Source organism: Danio rerio, chromosome 21 (genome assembly GCF_049306965.1).
Source record: "Danio rerio strain Tuebingen ecotype United States chromosome 21, GRCz12tu, whole genome shotgun sequence".
Taxonomy (NCBI): Eukaryota; Metazoa; Chordata; class Actinopteri; order Cypriniformes; family Danionidae; genus Danio; species Danio rerio.
Genome location: NC_133196.1, coordinates 45644828 through 45665000, shown reverse-complemented (window position 1 = coordinate 45665000; position 20173 = coordinate 45644828). Strand labels below are relative to the sequence as shown.

Here is a 20173-nt window from a genome sequence, read left to right as displayed (position 1 = left end):
GGTGTGTTGAAGCAAGTTGGAGCTAAATTCAGCAGGACATCGGCCCTCCAGGACTGACTGGGAAAGACACGTTCACATTTTACCAGATCCGGCACTACATTGGTGTTGTACCATCTCAATGTTGATGTGTTCAGGCAAGACATCCAAACCCAACTCAATTCATTTATTCGACTTTGAGTCGACTCTTTCCTTGAAGAATCAATAGTTTTAAACACAGTGCACTTCCAGATTTAAACCTAGTTTTCATTCACTTAGGGCTGTGTTACACACTGCGTGGAATCTCATTTTCAAAAACCCATAATAGGGACTTTTTATGGAGTCAATCTAGGCCATATATACTTGCAAAACAAAAGAAATTTTTGCAAACAAAAAATAAAGTAATGCGCAAAAATAAATAAACCCAAATCTCCAAAAATCGCAAAGCGAAAATAATTTTTTTAAGAAACAAACATTTATTTTGCCAACAAAAATTTAAAACTGCAAGGGAAAAATTAAGTTTGGAGAAATAAAAATGAAAATTGCAAAAAAAAAAAAAAAAAACTGCAAAAAAGTCAAGCAGTGCAAAAAACAAAAATATTTGCAATAAAAAATTAATAAAGTAATAACTATTTGTAAATTTGTGTGTGTGTGTGTATATACTGTATATATATATATATATATATATATATATATATATATATATATATATATATATATATATATATATATATATATATATATATATATATACAGATGAAGTCAGAATTATTCGCCCCCCTTGAATTTTTTTTCTTCTTTTTTAAATATTTCCCAAATGATATTTAACAGAGCAAGGAAATTTTCACAGTATGTCTGATAATATTTTTTTTCTGGAGAAAGTCTTATTTGTTTTATTTCGGCTAGAAAAAAAGTAGGTTTAATTTTTTAAACTCCATTTTAGGGACAAAATTATTAGCCCCTTTAAGCTGTATATTTTTTCTCGACTGTCTTCAGAACAAACCATCGTTAAACAATAACTTGCCTAATTACCCTAACCTGCCTAGTTAACCTAATTAACCAAGTTAAGCCTTTAAATGTCACTTTAAGCTGTATAGAAGTGTCTTGAAAAAATATTTAGTCAAATATTACTAAATAAATGTTATAAAACTATTATGTTTAGAAACATAATTGGGGGGAAAAATTTTGTAAAAAAAAATAAAGAAGCGGTCTAATAATTCGGGGGGGCTAATAATTCTGACTTCAACTGATCAGTCAATGGAACTGCCTGTATTTAAGCAACATCATCACTTGGAGATACAGTATCACCGAGGTGGTCTTAAAGCCCAATAGGTCCGGTAGTAGGTTACTATAAAGCAAATCAAAACGAGCACTGCAACTGACTGGATGGGTTTTGTAAAGCCAATGCTAAAAAAAAATGTTCTGCAAATAAATAAATAAAAAAATTATAAATATTTATAAATATGCTTTTTGGCACTGCTTGATTTATTTATTTATTTATTTATTTGTTTTGCAGTTATTTTTTTTGGTGTTGCAATTTTCATTTTTACTTCCCAAATCTAATTTTCCCTTTGCAGTTTTTTTATTTTTTGTAGCCAAATTAATTTTCGCTTTGCAATTTTTGGAGATTTGCTTTTTTTATTTTTTGCTCACTACTTTATTTTTGTTTGCAAAGCTTTCTTTTATTTTGCAAGTGTATATGGCCCTAGATTGACTCCATAGCTCTTTAAGGTGGCTAATAATATTGACCTTAAAATGTTTCCTTTATTTCAGCCAAACTAAAATAAATTAGATTTTCTCCAGAAGAAAAAAATATAGAATGCTCACTTAGGAAATATTTGAAAAAAAAAAAAAACAATCACAGGTGGGCTACTAATTTTGCCCTCAACTATACATATACCGTTATAGTGGAAAATGCTTACGGAGCTGTCCATGGTACTGAAATACAACCACACAACTAGACGCTTGCTATTTGTTCATAGTGTAGAAGAAAACAGCCACTGTCACTAAAATGCTGTCACTCCAACTCAGTTAAGAGTCATAGTGACATCTGTAAGCTGTGCGCAGTCATTGGTCTCCGACATCACGTGGAATTACCATGCTCTTAATTCTTTTCCCTCATGCTGTGAGGCAGGACAGCTTCCTGTGGGCTCATCACGACAGTCTCGCTCCCTCCTCAAACACAATCACAACACTCTCAGCCAGATAAATATCAATCACTCCGATAATTCAGATTCAGAAACAGACGATGATGCTATAGGAGCCAGCCTCTTTGACTTACGAAGAATATATTTACATTTGTGGCTTTAATATTAACAACATAATTCAGAAAACGGGTAAATCCAGATTTACATTTATGGATTTAATATACATTAACAACATAAACTATTAAAAAACCGAGTAAATCCAGAGTCTAAACTCGAAAACACTACTGAAAGCGAATATTTTGAATAAGCTGCTTGGCAACCCCCAACATCATTCAGCCTAAATTAGGGATTATTTATTTACTCTTTTGTATTGGATACTGCACAAAAACAACAACAATTATAATAATAAGCATAGTAGTAATAAGTAATGAGTAATAAGTAATAATAATAATAATAATAATAATAATAATAATAATAACAAAAACGTAAATTTAGACGCAAGGCATTAGCGGATGCTTTGCGTGAGGCGTTGCTCATAGCATGGTAGTTTTAATATTATCTGGATATATAGCCGACTGGTTTTATTAATAGAAGCATGTGAGCTTTGATTTCATCTCTACCACGCATGTGTTGTTGTGTGCTGCAGCGACGTGCATCAGATCCGCTTTCACACACATCATCTGCAGATCCACACATTATTTCCCAGTTCCACGGTGGAGACCGCATTCGTCTTTGGCGATTATTATTTATATCACCGAATACCCGCCGTTGCTTTAATAGAGCAGTATACCTTCATTCGCTTTGCTCGGTGCGTTATTGGATAGTCGGGCTCTGAGACGAGAAATCCAACGCGCTCTGCTATGTGTCATAGCGAAGAAAGGCAGTAAATAAAGGGGACACGTCCATCTGCGTGAAGAGAGAGCAAGATGGTGATGATGGCTTCTCTTCATTTTTCCTCTAAATGCCTGAACGCGATGGCCATCCCCGCGGTGACACTCAAGCTCTTTCTGTGGGCTTTTCTAATCGCCCATCTTCCTCTGAGGTAAGGACAGCATATTATTGTGTGTTTTCGGTGCGCAAACCTTGTATCGGCTCGTGTGTTTGCAGTGTCTGCGGTGAGAGCTGCTCTATTTCCGTTGGATTCCTCTAATCTCCTCTCTATAGTCTGGGTAATGGATATACGTTGTCGTGTGTGACAGATTGTCATATATATATATATAGCTTTAAATATATATCTATCGGACATTTACCGTGGTAAAATATGGCGAAACTCAAATAAGCTCAACACAATCCCTAAATCATGTTTATTAAAATATAATAAATATTTAATAATAACAAGTGCCTAAATAATAATAATAATAATAATAATAATACAGTTATGTAATTGCACTGCTTTTCAGAAGGTGTGTCATTATTCAAACAGCTGTTATTAATTCAGCCTGAATCCGAACCAGGCTGTATTGTTGTCACTTTAACATGCACGCTATTTCTCATTTAATGTAGTCATAGTTTATGGCTTTGGCATGTATATGACGCCATTTCAGTCAAGACGTTTTGTTTAAGAAGATTTAAGTCAGGGATTGACTCCTCCTCTCCACCTGCTGATGAAGAATCAGGAACAATTCTGGCCTAACTAGACACAGTCTGAGCTTAGGCATAGAAGGTAAAATGCTGCAAGCTGAATTATTAAAGTAGATATCTGACGTAAAAAAAAAAAATTAAAAAAAGTGTTTGAGAGAAAGATTGCATATAATTTTATTTAATCTAATTTAATTTAAGTTAATTTTATTTATTTAAATTAAATTACATTTTTAATTGTATTTATTTACACATTTATTTATTTATTATTTAAATAACTTTCTTTTAATTATTTAAATTAACATTTTAATTTAATTTAAATATAATTGTTTAAATTATTTAACATTTTCTACCGGAGAAAGTCTTTTTTTTTTTTTTTTTTTTTTTGTGGAATAAAAGCAGGTTTTTTTAACCTCTTAAGGCCCAATCTTTTTTATTTAATTATTTTTTTACATGCATTTTTTTTTACTTCTCTTTGCTATTTGGGCTCATTAGAACCTAATTAGAATATAACCTAAGTAAACTTTTGATATGATGTACTTTTAGAGAAAATTGATGTTTATATATGTGGACTCGTGGCCCGATTTTCCTTAAAACACAATAAAGCCACCTTTGTGTAATAGAATGAAAAACTCTTTATTTCTGCCTTAAACACAGCAGTTTTTTTTCCTGACTGTTTTTAAAAAAACAGTGTGGAGATTAAATTTAATTAAACTAATTTATTCATTCATTCATTTATTCATTTTCTTTTCGGCTTAGTCCCTTTATTAATCCGGGGTCATCAAAGCGGAATGAACCGCCAACTTAATTTATTTTATTTAATTTAATTTATTTTAAGTATTTAAATTAAATTAAATTTTAATTGCATTTATTTACACATTTTATTGATTTATTTATTTAAATACTTTTATTTTAATTATTTTAATTAACTTTTAATTTAATTTAAAAATATTTATTTACATTTTTCTACCGGAGAAAGTCTTATTTGTTTTATTTTAACTCAAATAAAAGCAGTTGTTTTTTTTTAAACCAAGCAATTTTTTTTTTTCAATTATCTACAGAACAAACCATTGTTATACAGTGATTGCCTAATTAACCTAACTTGCCTAGTTAACCTAATTAACCTAGTTACATATGCCATTAAATAGCTGAATTCTAGCAAAATAATTCTAGTAAAATAGTATGTACCGTTATCATAGCAAAGGTAATATAAATCATTTACTAGAAATTAATAGTTATAAAGTATTTCCATTATAAATAACTTAATAATACTAATAATAATAATGATTTCAACTGTATATATGTATAAAATCTAAATCTAAAGTGTACATCTAAAGTAATGTATGTGTACTTTTATTATTATTATTATTATTATTGTTATTAAAGAAGAAAAAAGAAGGTAAATTAAAAACAAATTAACAGATAATCAGCACTGATAACAGTTATCCAGTGGCATCTGTTTCGTGAAAGGAAAAGTCACAAAGCATTAACACAGCTTAAGCTTGCTAAAACTAGTACTATGTTTTTTTGCAGGGTAATCTGCTGACTATTTATAAACCCTAGATCTTCAAATGGAAGTTCTTAGGTGGAGACGTCAACAGAGTCAATTGCCTGTATCACAACAGTCTTAAAGGCCTACTAATGATAATAATTCATAGTAAACCAGTATGCCTAGTCATGGCCTTTTAAGGGCTGGAGCATTTAGTCACATAAGCCACAAAAGCATCAGTGGTAATTATAATGAAAGCTTTTTTATGTTAAACCAGTCATTAGCCCCTTTCACACAGTGATACCGGTAAATATCCGGAAAATTTCCAGAACGACTTTACCGGTATATTCAAAAAAGCGCTGTTCACACAGACGAGGACGTTACGGAAATTTTCCGGAAAAGAGCGTTCACACATCCATTCCAAAATACCGGTAAATTCTGACATCATTCACCACAAATGAGCTTTAAACGGCTGCGATTGTATTTGTAAACATTTGACTAAATTACAAACTCTGTGGATGATCAATATTGTAAACAACTTTCGCAGGATCACTTTCGCATTTCGAGATTTTCATAATATGTGTGTGTGCAGGCGCTCACAGGCTGTTTCATGGGCACACGCAAAGCTTGAAGGTAAACAAACAACGGCTTATCATAAGCATCTCATCGATGATCATTAACACAGTTGGCATTAAGAAGAACATATAAACGTGATCTGACTAACTTCTAGCAGCTAAATGTGTCTGGGAAAATATTCAAAGGCTTTTATTCTCATAAACCGCACGGACCTAAATGCGTCTGACTGTTCTGATTGGCTAAAGCAGACGTCTTACGTCAGCACGTTCTAGACGTGCACACGCTTATTCCGGAAATCTTCCTTCTGCGTTCACACAGCGCAGCATTCCGGCAAATTGCCGGTAATGTTACAACTTCTCTTTCCGGAAAATAGCCAGAACGAATTTACCGGTATTTTCAAAAAGGACCTGTTCACACATACAACCTTTCCGGAAAATTGCCGGTAATTTTCCGGAAAGGTCTGTATGTGTGAAAGGGGCTATTATCTACTGTATATCTTCTTCTTCTTCTTTGGCCTTAGTCCCGTATGGTTGCGGGGTTGGCTCTTAGGAACAAGCCATTTTAAACTTGTCCAAATGATAACGACTTTTTTTACACATTCCGGCCGGCCTGTCGTCTGGGCCTGTCATAAACTCACACTACGGACAATTTAGCCTACCCAATTCACCTGCAGTATGTCTTTGGACTGTGGGGGAAACCGGAGCACCCGGAGGAAACCCACGCAAACACAGGGAGAACATGCAAACTCCTCACAGAAATGCCAACTGAGCCGAGGTTGTGTTGGCTCGAGGCTGCAGACCGAGTGCCTTAGGCCCTGTTTACACTAATGCGTTATAGTTTTAAACGGCATTTTAGATCAAAAACGATCCGCGTCCACACTAGCATTTCAACTAGTGTTTCTGAACATATCTTCGTCCACACTACGCCACCAAAAACGTAAATCACGTGACCATTCGCGCACTTCGCAATTTGCTGCCGGAGGCCGCTGTCGAGTGACCGTCTGTCCGACTGACTAAATGACTGAATGATTGACTGGGCGACCCACCCTCCTTCTCTAAACCCAACCGGCGTCACACCACCCCATAGCGTTCGCTTAAAAAAATTAAATGCAGTCATTCGGCTACGTGAATTGCGGTCTCCAGAAACGTCCGCGGGACTACGTTTTCAGAATGAGCTAGGGTTGTCGTTTTCATCTCCTTATTTATTTAGTAAAAGTCAAAAGAAAAGAAAAAGTGTAGGATTTTTAACCTAGAGTGAAAGACTTCTCTTTAGATATCTTCGATATGTGCGCTCACAATTCACAATTAGATTTTCTTCTCCAAATCGTGCAGCCACGACACACATTTTTTGCACAAACTCCCAAAAGATGTTGTACTTTTTGAAAAGTAATTAAAATACAATCAGTTAAATAAACTTAAGCATTAAGTCGTTCGAGCGTAAAACAAGATGAAAGACCTTGAAAACACTAGCGCTGTCAGTAGCAGCAGGCTAGCGCAGAAACTCCATTGAAAATACTGAGGTAAAATAAATGTTCATATTTTAAGGACAAGGCAGGGAAAAATGGAACTTAATGCAGTGCTTCTTGCCGGGATTGAGACCCACTTTATTTTTAATATCAATCAGGCAGTGAAGATTACAGATTTTTCAAAGAAATCAGATCTTAAATGTGACGATTTTGTGACAGAAGCATCAGAAGCGCTTGGGCTGGCTGACTGAAAATTAAAAGTCTGTGTGCATGCACCTCATTTGCAGGGTAGGATGTACTGTAGTCTTTCAGTGCTAGCAGGCTAATGTTAGCATTCTCCAAGGTCTCCTACGACACCTTTAACAGCACTGTAGTCATTGACTGACAGCTGCCTAATGAAGAATTAGCATTGACTGGTACTAATGTTGTCACTTAGGGTTATCTCCTCCATACGCTCGATTTTTGTGAGGAAAAAGAAGAAGACTGTGTTCTTTCTGAAAGTGTGCTTCTTTCCTTGTTGGTTTTTGATTGATACACTGTAATATATATATATATATATATATATATATATATATATATATATATATATATATATATATATATATATATATATATATATATATATATATATATCCGTAAATAAGCAATTTTTCATATTTTGTGTTTTTAATGTTTTTATTTACATTTTTCCCCATTTATTTATGATTTTGAAAAGGGCTGGGTAAAATTGCAAAAAAAAAAAATGATCATGAAATCATGTTTTATATCATTCGATATAGATAATTATTGAATATTTTATAACAACACATTTAGGAATATTAGGATTATTTTAAATGTAACTATTTTAATTTACCAACATTACTAAGGCAAATAGTTTTAATAGTCAAAAAGAAAAGTTTTTAAGTGTAATTCTTCATCTATGGGCACTTTTATGTCCTTTGATCATATATATATATATATATATATATATATATATATATATATATATATATATATATATATATATATATATATATATATATATATATATATATATATATCTTTGTCAAACTAACAATAAAACCTACTTTAAAAAAATACTAGCTTTCTGTTATATATTTTTCATAGTATTCAACCTCATTTTAGGTGTCAAAACAAAATCACTGATTTACCTTGTCGTGCACCCAGAGTTTTAAACTTTAACAGTGAAAACAACATTTTAAAATATTATTTATCTATTAATGCATTTTAATTAAGCACTAGTGAAAAAAATACATATTTTATAGGTATTAATGTGAGACTATTATCAATATTATTTTCTTACACAAATTATAGCTGTCGCACAGTATCAGTGTCATTTCCAGGACAACACTGTCATGTCGCTTTAAAAAGTTTGTGTGAGAGATTATTTAGGTGGTTTCTATAAAAATTAATAGTGCACATGTTCAAGATGAAGGATATTAAAATTTTTATCAAAAACACTTAAAACTCAGGAAAAATCAAGGTAAATATTGCTTAATCAGGAAATACATTTATTCTACGTAATTTCCAAACATGTACCTTCAAAGATGCTTTTAAAAACCAAACAAAATGAAGGTAAATGATTCAAAGCTAATCGCTGAAGCTATTTAATTCTTTTCACAATAAACTGTTGAAATGTCATTTCCATCACCACCAACATTTAAAAAAATATTTTAAAAGTTCTCATCACGAATTAAAAGTGTATCCACAATGTATAAGCTTATGCTCTATTTAATATACAAATTCAGTTTGTTTATTTTATAATAAGCTCTTAACCAAATTAATATTACATTTTTGAGTGTGACAGGTGCACATTTCAGCATACAACTAATTTATTTAATTGACAAATGTATAATTATTATATAAATTGTGGAAAGATTGGTTAAACTAGATAGAAAAATGATCTTAGACAATGTTTGACTGCCATCATTTATTTCATTTGGAAATAAGCTGTATATGGAGATGTGGTGGAATTGACATTTGTTCAGTTTACGATGGCAAAAATGTTTCTCTTCTTATCTAAGTTTGTCCTCTTACAGATCTTAAAGCTAGACTAATTGTTTAAACTTATGAGGCTGTGTTACGTTCATTTTGAACAAGTTTTTTTTTACTCAACTTCACAAGGCTAAACGTGCCCGTAGTTGAAGAATGGCCCTTAAACAAATGATCTCATCTCTTTATAATGAAATAAACATAAGTGTTAGAGACTCTTAAACTTGATAAATAAAATGTTAAAGTGTGTGCAATGGTAAAGTGTGAACGCTGAACAATCAAAGCAAACTTTAAGATGTGAATAATAATGACACAGTAAACCCTAAACTCTGTCAACAAAACAAATTATGAGGATAAAATCTGAGCTTTCAAGTAAAGGAACCAGCCATCAATATTCAAATACATACTGCAACATTACAATTTGTGAAGTTAAATGACTATATTACCTCTATGATTAAAAAAAAAAAACTCTTTCAGATGGGGAGCTAGGGGCTGGGATGCACAAGAAAAGAAACCTAAAAGCCACTCTGACATCCTTTTTTATTTACAATCTTCTCACTGCTGCTATACGGCACTCATTTTCACTTGTGTGGGTATTTTGACCTGAAATGACAAGCGCGTGGCCTGGTGTCTCTCATAAGTAAGCGACCATCATGCTGTGGGGTTTTTCAGCAGCAGGAACTGGAAGACTAGTCAGGATAGAGGGAAAGATGAATGCAGCAACGTACAGAGACATCCTTAATGAAATTGACCGTAGTGTATGAGTGTGTGTGGATGTTTCCCAGAGATGGGTTGCGGCTTCAGAGTGTTCTTGACCTCAGACTGGGGTGACAGTTCATCTTACAGCAGGACAATGACACAAAGCACACTGCCAAAATATCAGTGAAGTGGCTTCACAACAACTCGGTCAATGTCCTTGAGTGGCCCGGCCAGAGCCCAGACCTAAATCCTATTGAACATCACAGGAGAGATCTGAAAATTGCTGTACACTGTTGCTCAATTTTAAGGAATTACACCTACCAAACTTTAAATAGTAACAGTTCCTGACTCCAGTGAGCTACAAACACAAACTGGGTATCAATGGAAAGAAGACACTTTGAGCTTTACCGTGGTAAAAGGGGAAGTTACATGTTAAAAATATATATAAAGTTATACATCACGAAGTCATGAGGAAAAAAAAATGTAATTTAGATTATTTTACTGTGGCGACGCAGTGGCGCAGTAGGTAGTGCTGTCACCTCACTGCAAGAAGGTCGCTAGTTCAAGCCTCGGCTGGGTCAGTTGCCGTTTCTGTGTGGAGTTTGCATGTTCTCCCTCCGTTCGCGTGGGTTTCCTCCGGGTGCTCCCGTTTCCCCCACAGTCCAAAGACATGCGGTACAGGCGAATTGGGTAGGCTAAATTGTCTGTAGTGTATGAGTGTGTGTGGCTGTTTCCCAGAGATGGGTTGCGGCTGGAAGGGCATCTGCTGCCTAAAAATGTGTTGGATAATTTGGCGGTACATTCCGCTGTGGCAACACCGGATTAATAAGACTAAGCCGATAAGGAAATGAATTAATGATTTTACAGTGTACATAATCGTATTAGCAGACATCAACAGCCCTCTTGAAAATATCCCTCTGAAAGTAAATCACTTTGACTTGACTTGTATCAGTAGACGAGTTATTGCGATCTTTGCAGGACATTTTTCAGACCCATGAGGAATAGAGCAGGCAAGTGTCAGGTTGAAGGAGATCAAAAGCTCATCAGATGCCTAACGGTGTGGCTGCTGGTGACACGTGTCGCCTGCCCCCCAGGACTGAGTGACATTTTCATCTGAAGTTGCACCGCGGGGATTAAAAGAGTGAATGGTGGGATGATGAAAAGATCGCTGCTGCTTTTGATAGTGCTCAGCGTGCTGCTTAAGGAGCATGGTCCAAAGTAACACCTCGATATTATCATGGAAGATGTTCTGAAGCAGGGCAGCACGGTGGCTCAGTGGCTGGACAATTTCTGTGTAGAGTTTGCATGTTCTCCCTGTGTTCACACGGGATTCCTTTGGGTGCTCTGGTTTCCCCCACGGTCCTGAGACATGCGCTGTAGGTCAAGTGGGTGAACAAAATTGGTTGTAGTATATAAGTGAGTATGAATGCAAGAGTGTATGGGTGATTCCCAGTACTGGGTTGCAGCTGGAAGGGCATCCGCTGCGTAAAACATATCAATCAATCAATCAAGCCTTAGGATTCATTCATTCATTCATTTTCTTGTCGGCTTAGTCCCTTTATTAATCTGGGGTCGCCACAGCGGAATGAACCGCCAACTTATCCAGCAAGTAAAAACCCACGCGAACACAGGGAGAACATGCAAACTCCACACAGAAACGCCAACTGTGCCGAGGCTCGAACCAGCGACCTTCTTGCTGTGAGGCGACAGCACTTCCTACTGCGCCACTGCTTCGCCCAAGCCTTATGATATATGGCGGAATAGTTCGCGATTCATTGCACTGTGGCGACTCCTGATAATCAGGGACTAAGTCAAAGGAAAATGAATGAATAAATGTTCTGAAGCAGAGCTTATGTATAGAAAGTCAACCGAAGATAAGATCCAAAATGTGTGCGGAGAAGTACATTTAAACTATATTTACACTTGAGCTGATCTCTGAACAGCCAGACTGTCATATATTTAGGGATTGCAGGGCTCTGTGTGTCAGCTGATGTATTGTTAATCGCACCGTATCCTCAGGACAGTGTACACGAGGACATTTGGTTTCTTGTGGCTCCCTGCAGCCTCATTTTGTAAAAGCGATGGACAAGTACATACGCCAGATGGTGTAATTTGGAGGAAGAGCTGGACCCAGTACATATAAATGGCATCAACATCCCATTAATGGAACTTATCTTTTTATGAGCCACTCTACACTGTGAAGTATCAAAAGGCTGAGTTGAACCGGGTTTTCATTTAACAGCTATGTTATTTCATAAACTCGATGAAAGGAAAATCTGACGCAGTGGCCTTCAGCGATGCACAGTGGCCTCTTGGGGCATGTTTTGAAGTTCATGTTATATCCTCACATGTAGATTATGAATTAGATGATCATTACTTTTCCCCCAGTGTAACAAACCTTTTCTTTACAGTTTAGCTACATCATAGTGTTACAAACCCGTTTTTTTTTTTCTAGGGAGGGGGTTAGCAACATAAAAGGACAGGGAAACCAAAAATACAAGTCTCTATTTTTTTTAGAGACCAGGGGTCCGTTCTTCGTATGTGGATTACTCAGTTGGATTTGGTTATTGACGATTTGACATGATCCAGGATCGTTTCATTCTTCAAAACTGATCTGAGAGTTGTTGTCATAGCAACAGTTCTGCTAGCTCAAACCTGGTCGGAAGCAGGTTTAATTCATATAAACAGGATTAGGTCGGCTCAGTTCAAGCAAAGATAATACAGAAAGTATGTACAGAGTTCTGATATTTTCTTACAGTAGTAGTTACACTTGGGAAAATATTACATTTTTTAAACCTATTTTAAACCTATTTTTTAAACCCTGTTGTGCTCCAGTGGTCAGCACATTGCATTATGCCACCGCCGACCCGGGTTTGAATCTCTAAATTTGAGTCTCTGAGAATCTCTGAATTTGAATCTGAATTTTTTTTTTGTCATTTGTATTTTTAAGACATATAATACTGTTAGGGTTGTTGAACATTCGAAGTTCTAAAGCAGCTGTTTTCTTGAAAAAGACATGATGGTGCCATTAGAAACTGATTTGGAAATGACCTTTTTTAATATAGTTAGTCGTGAACTGAGGTGGGCCGGTCTGAGGCTTGAAACTCCAGGGATGAAAAGGAGTCCCTCTCCGGCCCTAGTTGTCAGTACATTTTCTGTTTTTTTACATACTTATTTTACTATATATTATTTCACTCTTTCAAATGGCCTCCACAGTCTCCAGACTCAATCCAATAGAGCACCTTTGGGATGTGGTGGAATGGGAGATATTCATCATGGATGTGCAGCCGACAAATCTGCAGCGACTGATGCTATCATGTCAATATAGAGCAAAATCTCAGAGGAATATTTCCAGTACCTTGTTGAATCTATGCCACTGAGGATTAAGGCATAGAAGGCAAAAGGGGTCCAACCTGGTATTAGTAAGGTGTACCTAATAAAGTGGCCGATGATATATAAATACATTTGTCTCTTATCCGATTATGCATAGTTGTATTGTATATCTAAATCTCTTTACAAGTAAGATTAAAATCTTTGTAATATTTAGAGGCACAGTGGATAGCATGATCGCCTCTTAGCAAGAAGGTCGCTGGTTCGAGTCCCAGCTGGGTCAGTTGGCATTTTTGTGTAAAGTTTGCATGTTCTCCCTGTGTTTGTGTGGGTTTCCCTCACAAATCCAAAAACATGCACTAAAGGTGAACTGGGTAAGCTATATTGTGTGAATGAGTGTGCATGGATGTTTCCCAGTGATGGGTTGCAGCTGGAAGGGCATCCGTTGCCCAAAACATATGCTGGATAAGTTGGCGGTTCATTCTGCTGTGGCGACCCCAGATTAATAAAGGGACTAAGCCGAAAAGCAAATAAATCTGATCTTCAAAATAGATTGTTGCATTAAAGTCATTTTATTTATACTATAGGGTTGTGGAATGCCTAACAAATGTCTCAGTGTTGACAATACTAGAAACAAAATAATATTTTTTTAAAACAATTTAATAGCCTGTTGTCAGTCCTTCCATATCCTAATCCCGGGGTTAAACTGGGCCAGGGAGATCTGGGGCTAAGCCCTGGAACATTGGCTTACAGCGGTAACTCAGTGGACTGCATACCTTAGGACTGCAATTTAGGTTGTTTTCACTGTTCTGGCATTTTTTTAATTTTGCGGGCAACTGTTTAAAAATACTATCACATAGTAAATGAGGTTCATCCTAAATTTTACAACATTACATCAGTGGTAATACAAAAAATTGTCTTGTTGACAAAACAGTTAAAGTTATGTTATTTATCATTTTGCCATGAAGTATTTCATAAGGGTTTATATATATATATATATATATATATATATATATATATATATATATATATATTCTGTGTGGAGTTTGCATGTTCTCGTGTGGGTCTCCTCTGGGTGCTCCGGTTTCCCCCACAGTCCAAAGACATGCAGTATAAGTGAAGTGAATGAACAAAATTGGCCGTAGTGTATGAATGTGTGTGAATGCGAGAGTGTATGGGTGTTTCCCAGAACAGCTGCTGGAAGTAAAACATATGTCGGAATAGTTGGCGGTTCATTGCGCTGTGGCGACCTCTGAAACAGAGACTAACCAGAAGAAAAAATAAGCGAATGGATATATGATTGGCTGACAATCATGCGATATTCTGCTAGTATCAGCACTGATCCAGCATCCGTGTGTATCAATCTGCCAGCGGGTGCCAAGCAGAGGACTGAACTCACTATAGTTTGACATATACTGTGGCTGTTGAACCACATAATGCATATAGAGTATTTTTTTTTTGCTGGGAATGTAGTTGTTTAGGTTTAATATTTATGCTTAATGCATAACCATAGTGCCTATTAGTGTGTTTCAATGATGTCAGACATGGGACTTTCATTGCAACAACAGCTGTTGAGTGCTCTCATTCCCCGTTGAGAGCATCCTTCTGACAGACTTATTCTGAATTCTATGGCTAAATGTAAAATATAATTGCTTTTGAATATATCTAAAAAGCAATAGTTGGTCACAAGCATCTACTATTTACACCAGAGCTTTATATTATGTTTGATTTCCTTTGTTTTTGACTGATTTACTTGGCATCTTTACGTTGTTGTGTGTTAAATGATATTGTTTAGTAAATGGGAGACTGTGTGGGTGTTTTCCAGCACTGAGAGAAGCATCTACTGTGTTAAACTATCAGAGTAATTAGCGGTTCATTCCACTGCGTAGACCACTGATAAAGCATGAAATAAGCCAAAGGAAAGCGAGTGATTTGCAAAATGCTGCATGTTGATAGTGTTTGGTAGTTGATGTTATATTGTTCTGACATTAGATTGTGTTGGTATTAAATTTTGTTATGATTAATTGTCAAAGCTTTTATTACAGAATACGGTACTATCATGATATTGACCTAACTCCAAAAGAAAGAATTATATATTATTTATTATTTAGGGTTAAAATGTGATTCATTTTTTTGCTTAAAATCAAGATCACGATTCTTTCTCACGATTATTTAGATGTAAAATAAAGGTTAATATGAGTAGGCTATTGTTATTGGTAATTCTCAAACATATCATCACCTTGGAATTATAAGGTTCTTTCTGCGTTCTGAAGGATTTTGAGATATTGAGCTTCAAAGTTTTTGCAATACATATAACAAACATGTGTGCAATATTTTTTTTGTTTGTTTGTTTTTTAAAAGTCTTAAAATGTAAACAATAAGTTGTCATTTAATAAGAATATGTCAATAACTAAATTTTCACAAAAAATGTCAGATAGAACCTTATAATTCTAAAGTGACGATAAGGTAAAACAACACTAATAATATTAGGCCTGTGTGTAGCTCTACACTTGCTTAAAATGATCAACTTTGTATACATTTACATTTAGTCATTTAGCAGAATGACTAACGCTTCTAGAACGCTTTTATCCAAAGCGACTTACAAATGAGGACAAGGGAGCAATTTACACAACTTTAAGAGCAACAATGAATAAGTGCTGTAGGCAAGTTTCAGGTCTGTAAAGTCTAAGAAGAAAAGCAATAGTAAAATTTTTATTTTTATTTATTTTTTTTTGAGTACAGTTAGTGGTATATTCAGAGAGGCAATTGCAGATTAGGAAGTGAAGTGGAGACTAAATAGTTGAGTTTTTAGTCGTTTCTTGAAGACAGCGAATGACTCTGCCGTTCTGATGCAGTTAGGGAGTTCATTCCACCAACTGGGCAGATTGAAAGCGAGCGTTCGGGAAAGTGATTTCTTCCCTCTTTGGGATGGAACCACGAGGCGACGTTCATTCACAGAACGCAAGTTTCTGGAGGGCACATAGATCTGCAGAAGTGAGAGCAGATAAGAAGAAGCAAAGCCAGAAGTCGCTTTGTAGGCAAACATCAGAGCTTTGAATTTAATGCGAGCAGCAACTGGCAGCCAGTGCAAACGGATGAGCAGCGGAGTGACATGTGCTCTTTTAGGTTCATTAAAGACCACTCGTGCTGCTGCGTTCTGGAGCAGCTGAAGTATAGTCATTATAGTCATTATGGTGTACTTGAACAGACTTTCAATTTGTCCTGTTTGTTAATTCACAGGAAAATGATGACATCAGAATACAGCTATTCATAATTATGAAGTTGAATAATTATGTTTAAGACATGTGCTTGTCATTTTGTCATTGTCAGCATTATTAGTCCATTTGTTTTAACTGGCAAAAGCAGACATATTATATCCAACATTATATAAGCTAGAGTAGCTATAATGACACTGTAAAACACTTATTTTCATGCACAACACTATGTGTTAGCTATGAAAGAAAGAAAAAAACATAAACCGCTTGTCGTAATCATAACTGTAAAATGTGTTATGATCATTTAAATGATGTGCGCACAGGTTTCACTTTCACTTCCCAGTGCGGCTCATGGCTGCCGTCACTGTGATAAAACACACACACATGCAAATCATTCTGTCAGCGCGGCTCTCAAACGATCGCTCTGTGCAACAAACTGAACGTTGTTTACAACTGTATAACTTGTTAGTCACAGCCTATGCAGGTTCTGTTCACTAAAGTAGCCGTCACTGGTGTGCTACATGCGTGCGCGTGCTCGTTAGCTCGTGGTCAGCTCACGTGTGATTCCGCGGCCACGAATACGTCATTACATGAGACAGAAATGACATTTCTGGGTGAATCATACCTTATAAATACAGTATGTGACACTTTTAAGGCCATTTGAAGGTGTTCATGTTCCTGTGAGGACCTGTGCGGCTGCCTTTAAGCTTCTCTCCTGACCTTGAAAATATAATTGGCTGAATCGTAGAACAGCTGAATTAAGATCGTGTGTAGGGTCGAATCGAGATTGTGATCTTTTTTCCGATTAATCGTGCAGCCCTAATATTATTTACAATTCATTGAATTATTGACACGTCTAATATAGTACTATATATTAACCTAGTGTTTGCTTTACTTTGACTTTTATGGGGTTAAAGTTGGTAAATACCCAGACTTGTCAGAAAAATAGATGCAGAACTCCATGATAGTAGCCATAATAATCTTAAACTGTGAATAAAATCCCAGTTTGTCATCTCTAAAACATTACAAAACGAAATAACTTGATTACTATTGCTAAAATGATTTTTTTTTTTTTTTAAATTGATTTCGTAATGGTTTTTGGGAAGCAATAAATGCGGTGAACTTTAGATGTGAATACATTTAGGAAGAAAGTAGTTTCTGATCTCCCTCACACAAAAGGGCTTTAGAGACACACTGTTTCAAGACACGACCTACACATTATCACTTCCTACTCATTACACAATTTTGACATTAGGTCAAGACCCTGTGGCATGAATTTTAATGCATAGGTTTAATTTCGTTTTGGATGTGCAGAGTGTGTGTCTGTTTACAATAAGACACCTTTGCTGTCAATACTTAGGCCCCGTTTACACTAGTGCGGTTTAGTTTTAAAATGGCGTTTTAGAATGAAAACGATCCGCGTCCACACTCGCGTTTCACCCAGCGTTTCTGAACTGCTCTCCGTCTACACCAAAACGCTGAAAACGCACATCACGTGACCACACACACACTCTCAGGCAAGCGCTGTAGCCAATCTACCCAGATGAGAGCTGTGCTAGTCGGACTTCTCATCAAGCATCTCCCGCTGGATCTAACCTCACTATATTTATTAAACGGAATATTTCTTTCATCTTGTTGTCTTTATTTAACGACATATTCATTGGACATTGGAATCTATTACTTGTTCTCAGGTAACGTGTTTTGGCTAAGCGCAAAGATAAGTTAATGATTAATGTAAGCACGTACATTCTGTATATTGACTGATCGCTTGCCTTTATTTCCTATAATGTATAAACTTATTGTATGTTATACTTTTATAATGGCCATTATCGATTAAAACTGATATTCAGCAAAGAGAGGCTGTGTTTCGTATTTTCACTGAAATTGAAAGGAGGCAGTTGTTATCGGCTCCGTTTTGTTATAAATATGCACACAGTGAAGATGACGCTCATATTTGCAGCACGGCGCCTCAACATTTTTGCTGTCTGTTTAGTTGTTAATATTAAAATGAAAATAGGCAGTTCCTTATATCATGTTTACATTTTATTGTTGAGAAAGTAAAACAACGTAGCCAGGGTGATGTGAATGAAGTTATAAAATACACTGTTCCCTTTGAAGATTTACCCGTGTCCTCGGTATAGTCTGTTTTCCATATCAAACTGAGAAGAAGAGACTGCAGCCATGATCAAACTTGCGAAGTTTTAACTTACACGGAGAAGATGCAGGACTGAACTGTGCGTGTTAGGCTACTTAATATTCAGGAAAAGCCCCAATCAGAGAAGCGAATGTCTGCAGCCCCGCCTCCGTTTTCAAATGTCTCCGTTTTCCATCATCCACACTGAGACGGAGCAGCTGCGTTTCAGAATGAAAACGGCCTCTCCAGCGTTTTCGAAACGCTCCGTTTTCGGCGCTCGAGAACTCCGGCGTAGTGTGGACGGATGGCGTAACCGTAGCAAAACTTATGCGTTTTCAAACTAAAACGCATTAGTGTAAACGGGGCCTTAGACTCGTAGCACTGCAATATAGCTGTATATTGCAGTGGTATACTTATACTCAAGTGTGATATTGCTCGTATTTACTGTATACACTACCTGACAAAAGACTTGTCGACTATCCAAGTTTTAGGAACAACAAATAATAACTTGACTTCTAGTTGATCATTTGGTATCTGAAATGGCTTATATGAAAGGCAAAGGCCTCTAGATTACGCTTATTTTAACAAAATAAAATATGATCATGGCTTGATTTTTAATTATTTAATTAGGACAGTAAGGTCTGCCTTTGCTTAGACAAACGTCTTGTCACTTAATAGAACTAATGCACAGTATAGAATATAAAGTCATGGTGTAGTGGGAAAAGAATTTATATTGTGTTGTATTGTGGGTGACTCCCATAAGCACCACTGCATCCATACATCTCTGCAGTGACTCAAACAACTGAAATGGCAAAGAAAGTGTTCTTGCAGGACTCCCAGAGTTCATCAAGAATGTTTGAATTCATCTTCAGTGCCTCCTCCTTCATTTTACCCCAGACGTGCTCAATAATGTTCATGTCTGGTGACTGGGCTGGCCAATCCTGGAGCACCTTGACCTTCTTTGCTTTCAGGAGCTTTGATGTGAAGGCTGAAGTATGAGAAGAAGCGCTATCCTGCTGAAGAATTTGCCCTCTCCTGTGGTTTGTAATGTAATGGGCAGCACAAATGTCTTGATACCTCAGGCTGTTGATGTTGCCATCCACTCTGCAGATCTCTTACATGCCCCAATACTGAATGCAACCCCAAACCATGATTTTTCCTTCACCAAACTTGACTGATTTATGTGATAATCTTGGGTCCATGTGGGTTCCATTAGGTCTTCTTTTGTCAGGTATATATTGAATTTTTTTAAAACAAGAAAACACTATATGTAAGTCACAAGATTATTACCGTCCAATGATCTGATCTTAACATTTCAGAGGTTAAAGATATGAGTGAGGCAAAGAGTCGGAAGCTTACAGACTACTTTAAAAGGTAGTCTAGGTCTGTATTAGTCACTACTGAGTCACCGCTAAGCTGGGAACATGTAGGCTACCTGTTTGTTGCCAGAGGATATGATTTGCGAAGCAAAGTCTATACTTGTCAGGATCCATAAAATCAGTAGCCTGAAATCCCGAGGCTATTGTGCCCTCAAGTTGGTTTATCAACATGTATCATCATTTTGCACAAAGG

The 20173-nt window shown here is 36.1% G+C and overlaps 2 protein-coding genes across 7 annotated transcripts in view; one reads left to right on the top strand and one right to left on the bottom strand.

Moving 5' to 3' along the window:
• The window catches only part of sh3pxd2b (SH3 and PX domains 2B), an 897647-nt gene that overhangs the window by 857920 nt on the left and 19554 nt on the right, over positions 1-20173 (bottom strand). The gene's annotated exons all lie outside the window — the stretch shown is intronic.
• The window catches only part of gabrg2 (gamma-aminobutyric acid type A receptor subunit gamma2), a 101988-nt gene continuing 84595 nt past the window's right edge, over positions 2781-20173 (top strand). For 4 of the 5 annotated variants that reach the window (XR_012396548.1, XM_073934586.1, XM_073934585.1 and 1 more), the window contains exon 1: positions 2816-3165. Coding sequence is in view for 4 of the 5 variants with exons in the window: in XM_073934586.1 (XP_073790687.1) it covers positions 3050-3165 (116 nt within the window). In the remaining variant the exon portion in view is untranslated. 5 annotated transcript variants of the gene reach the window in all.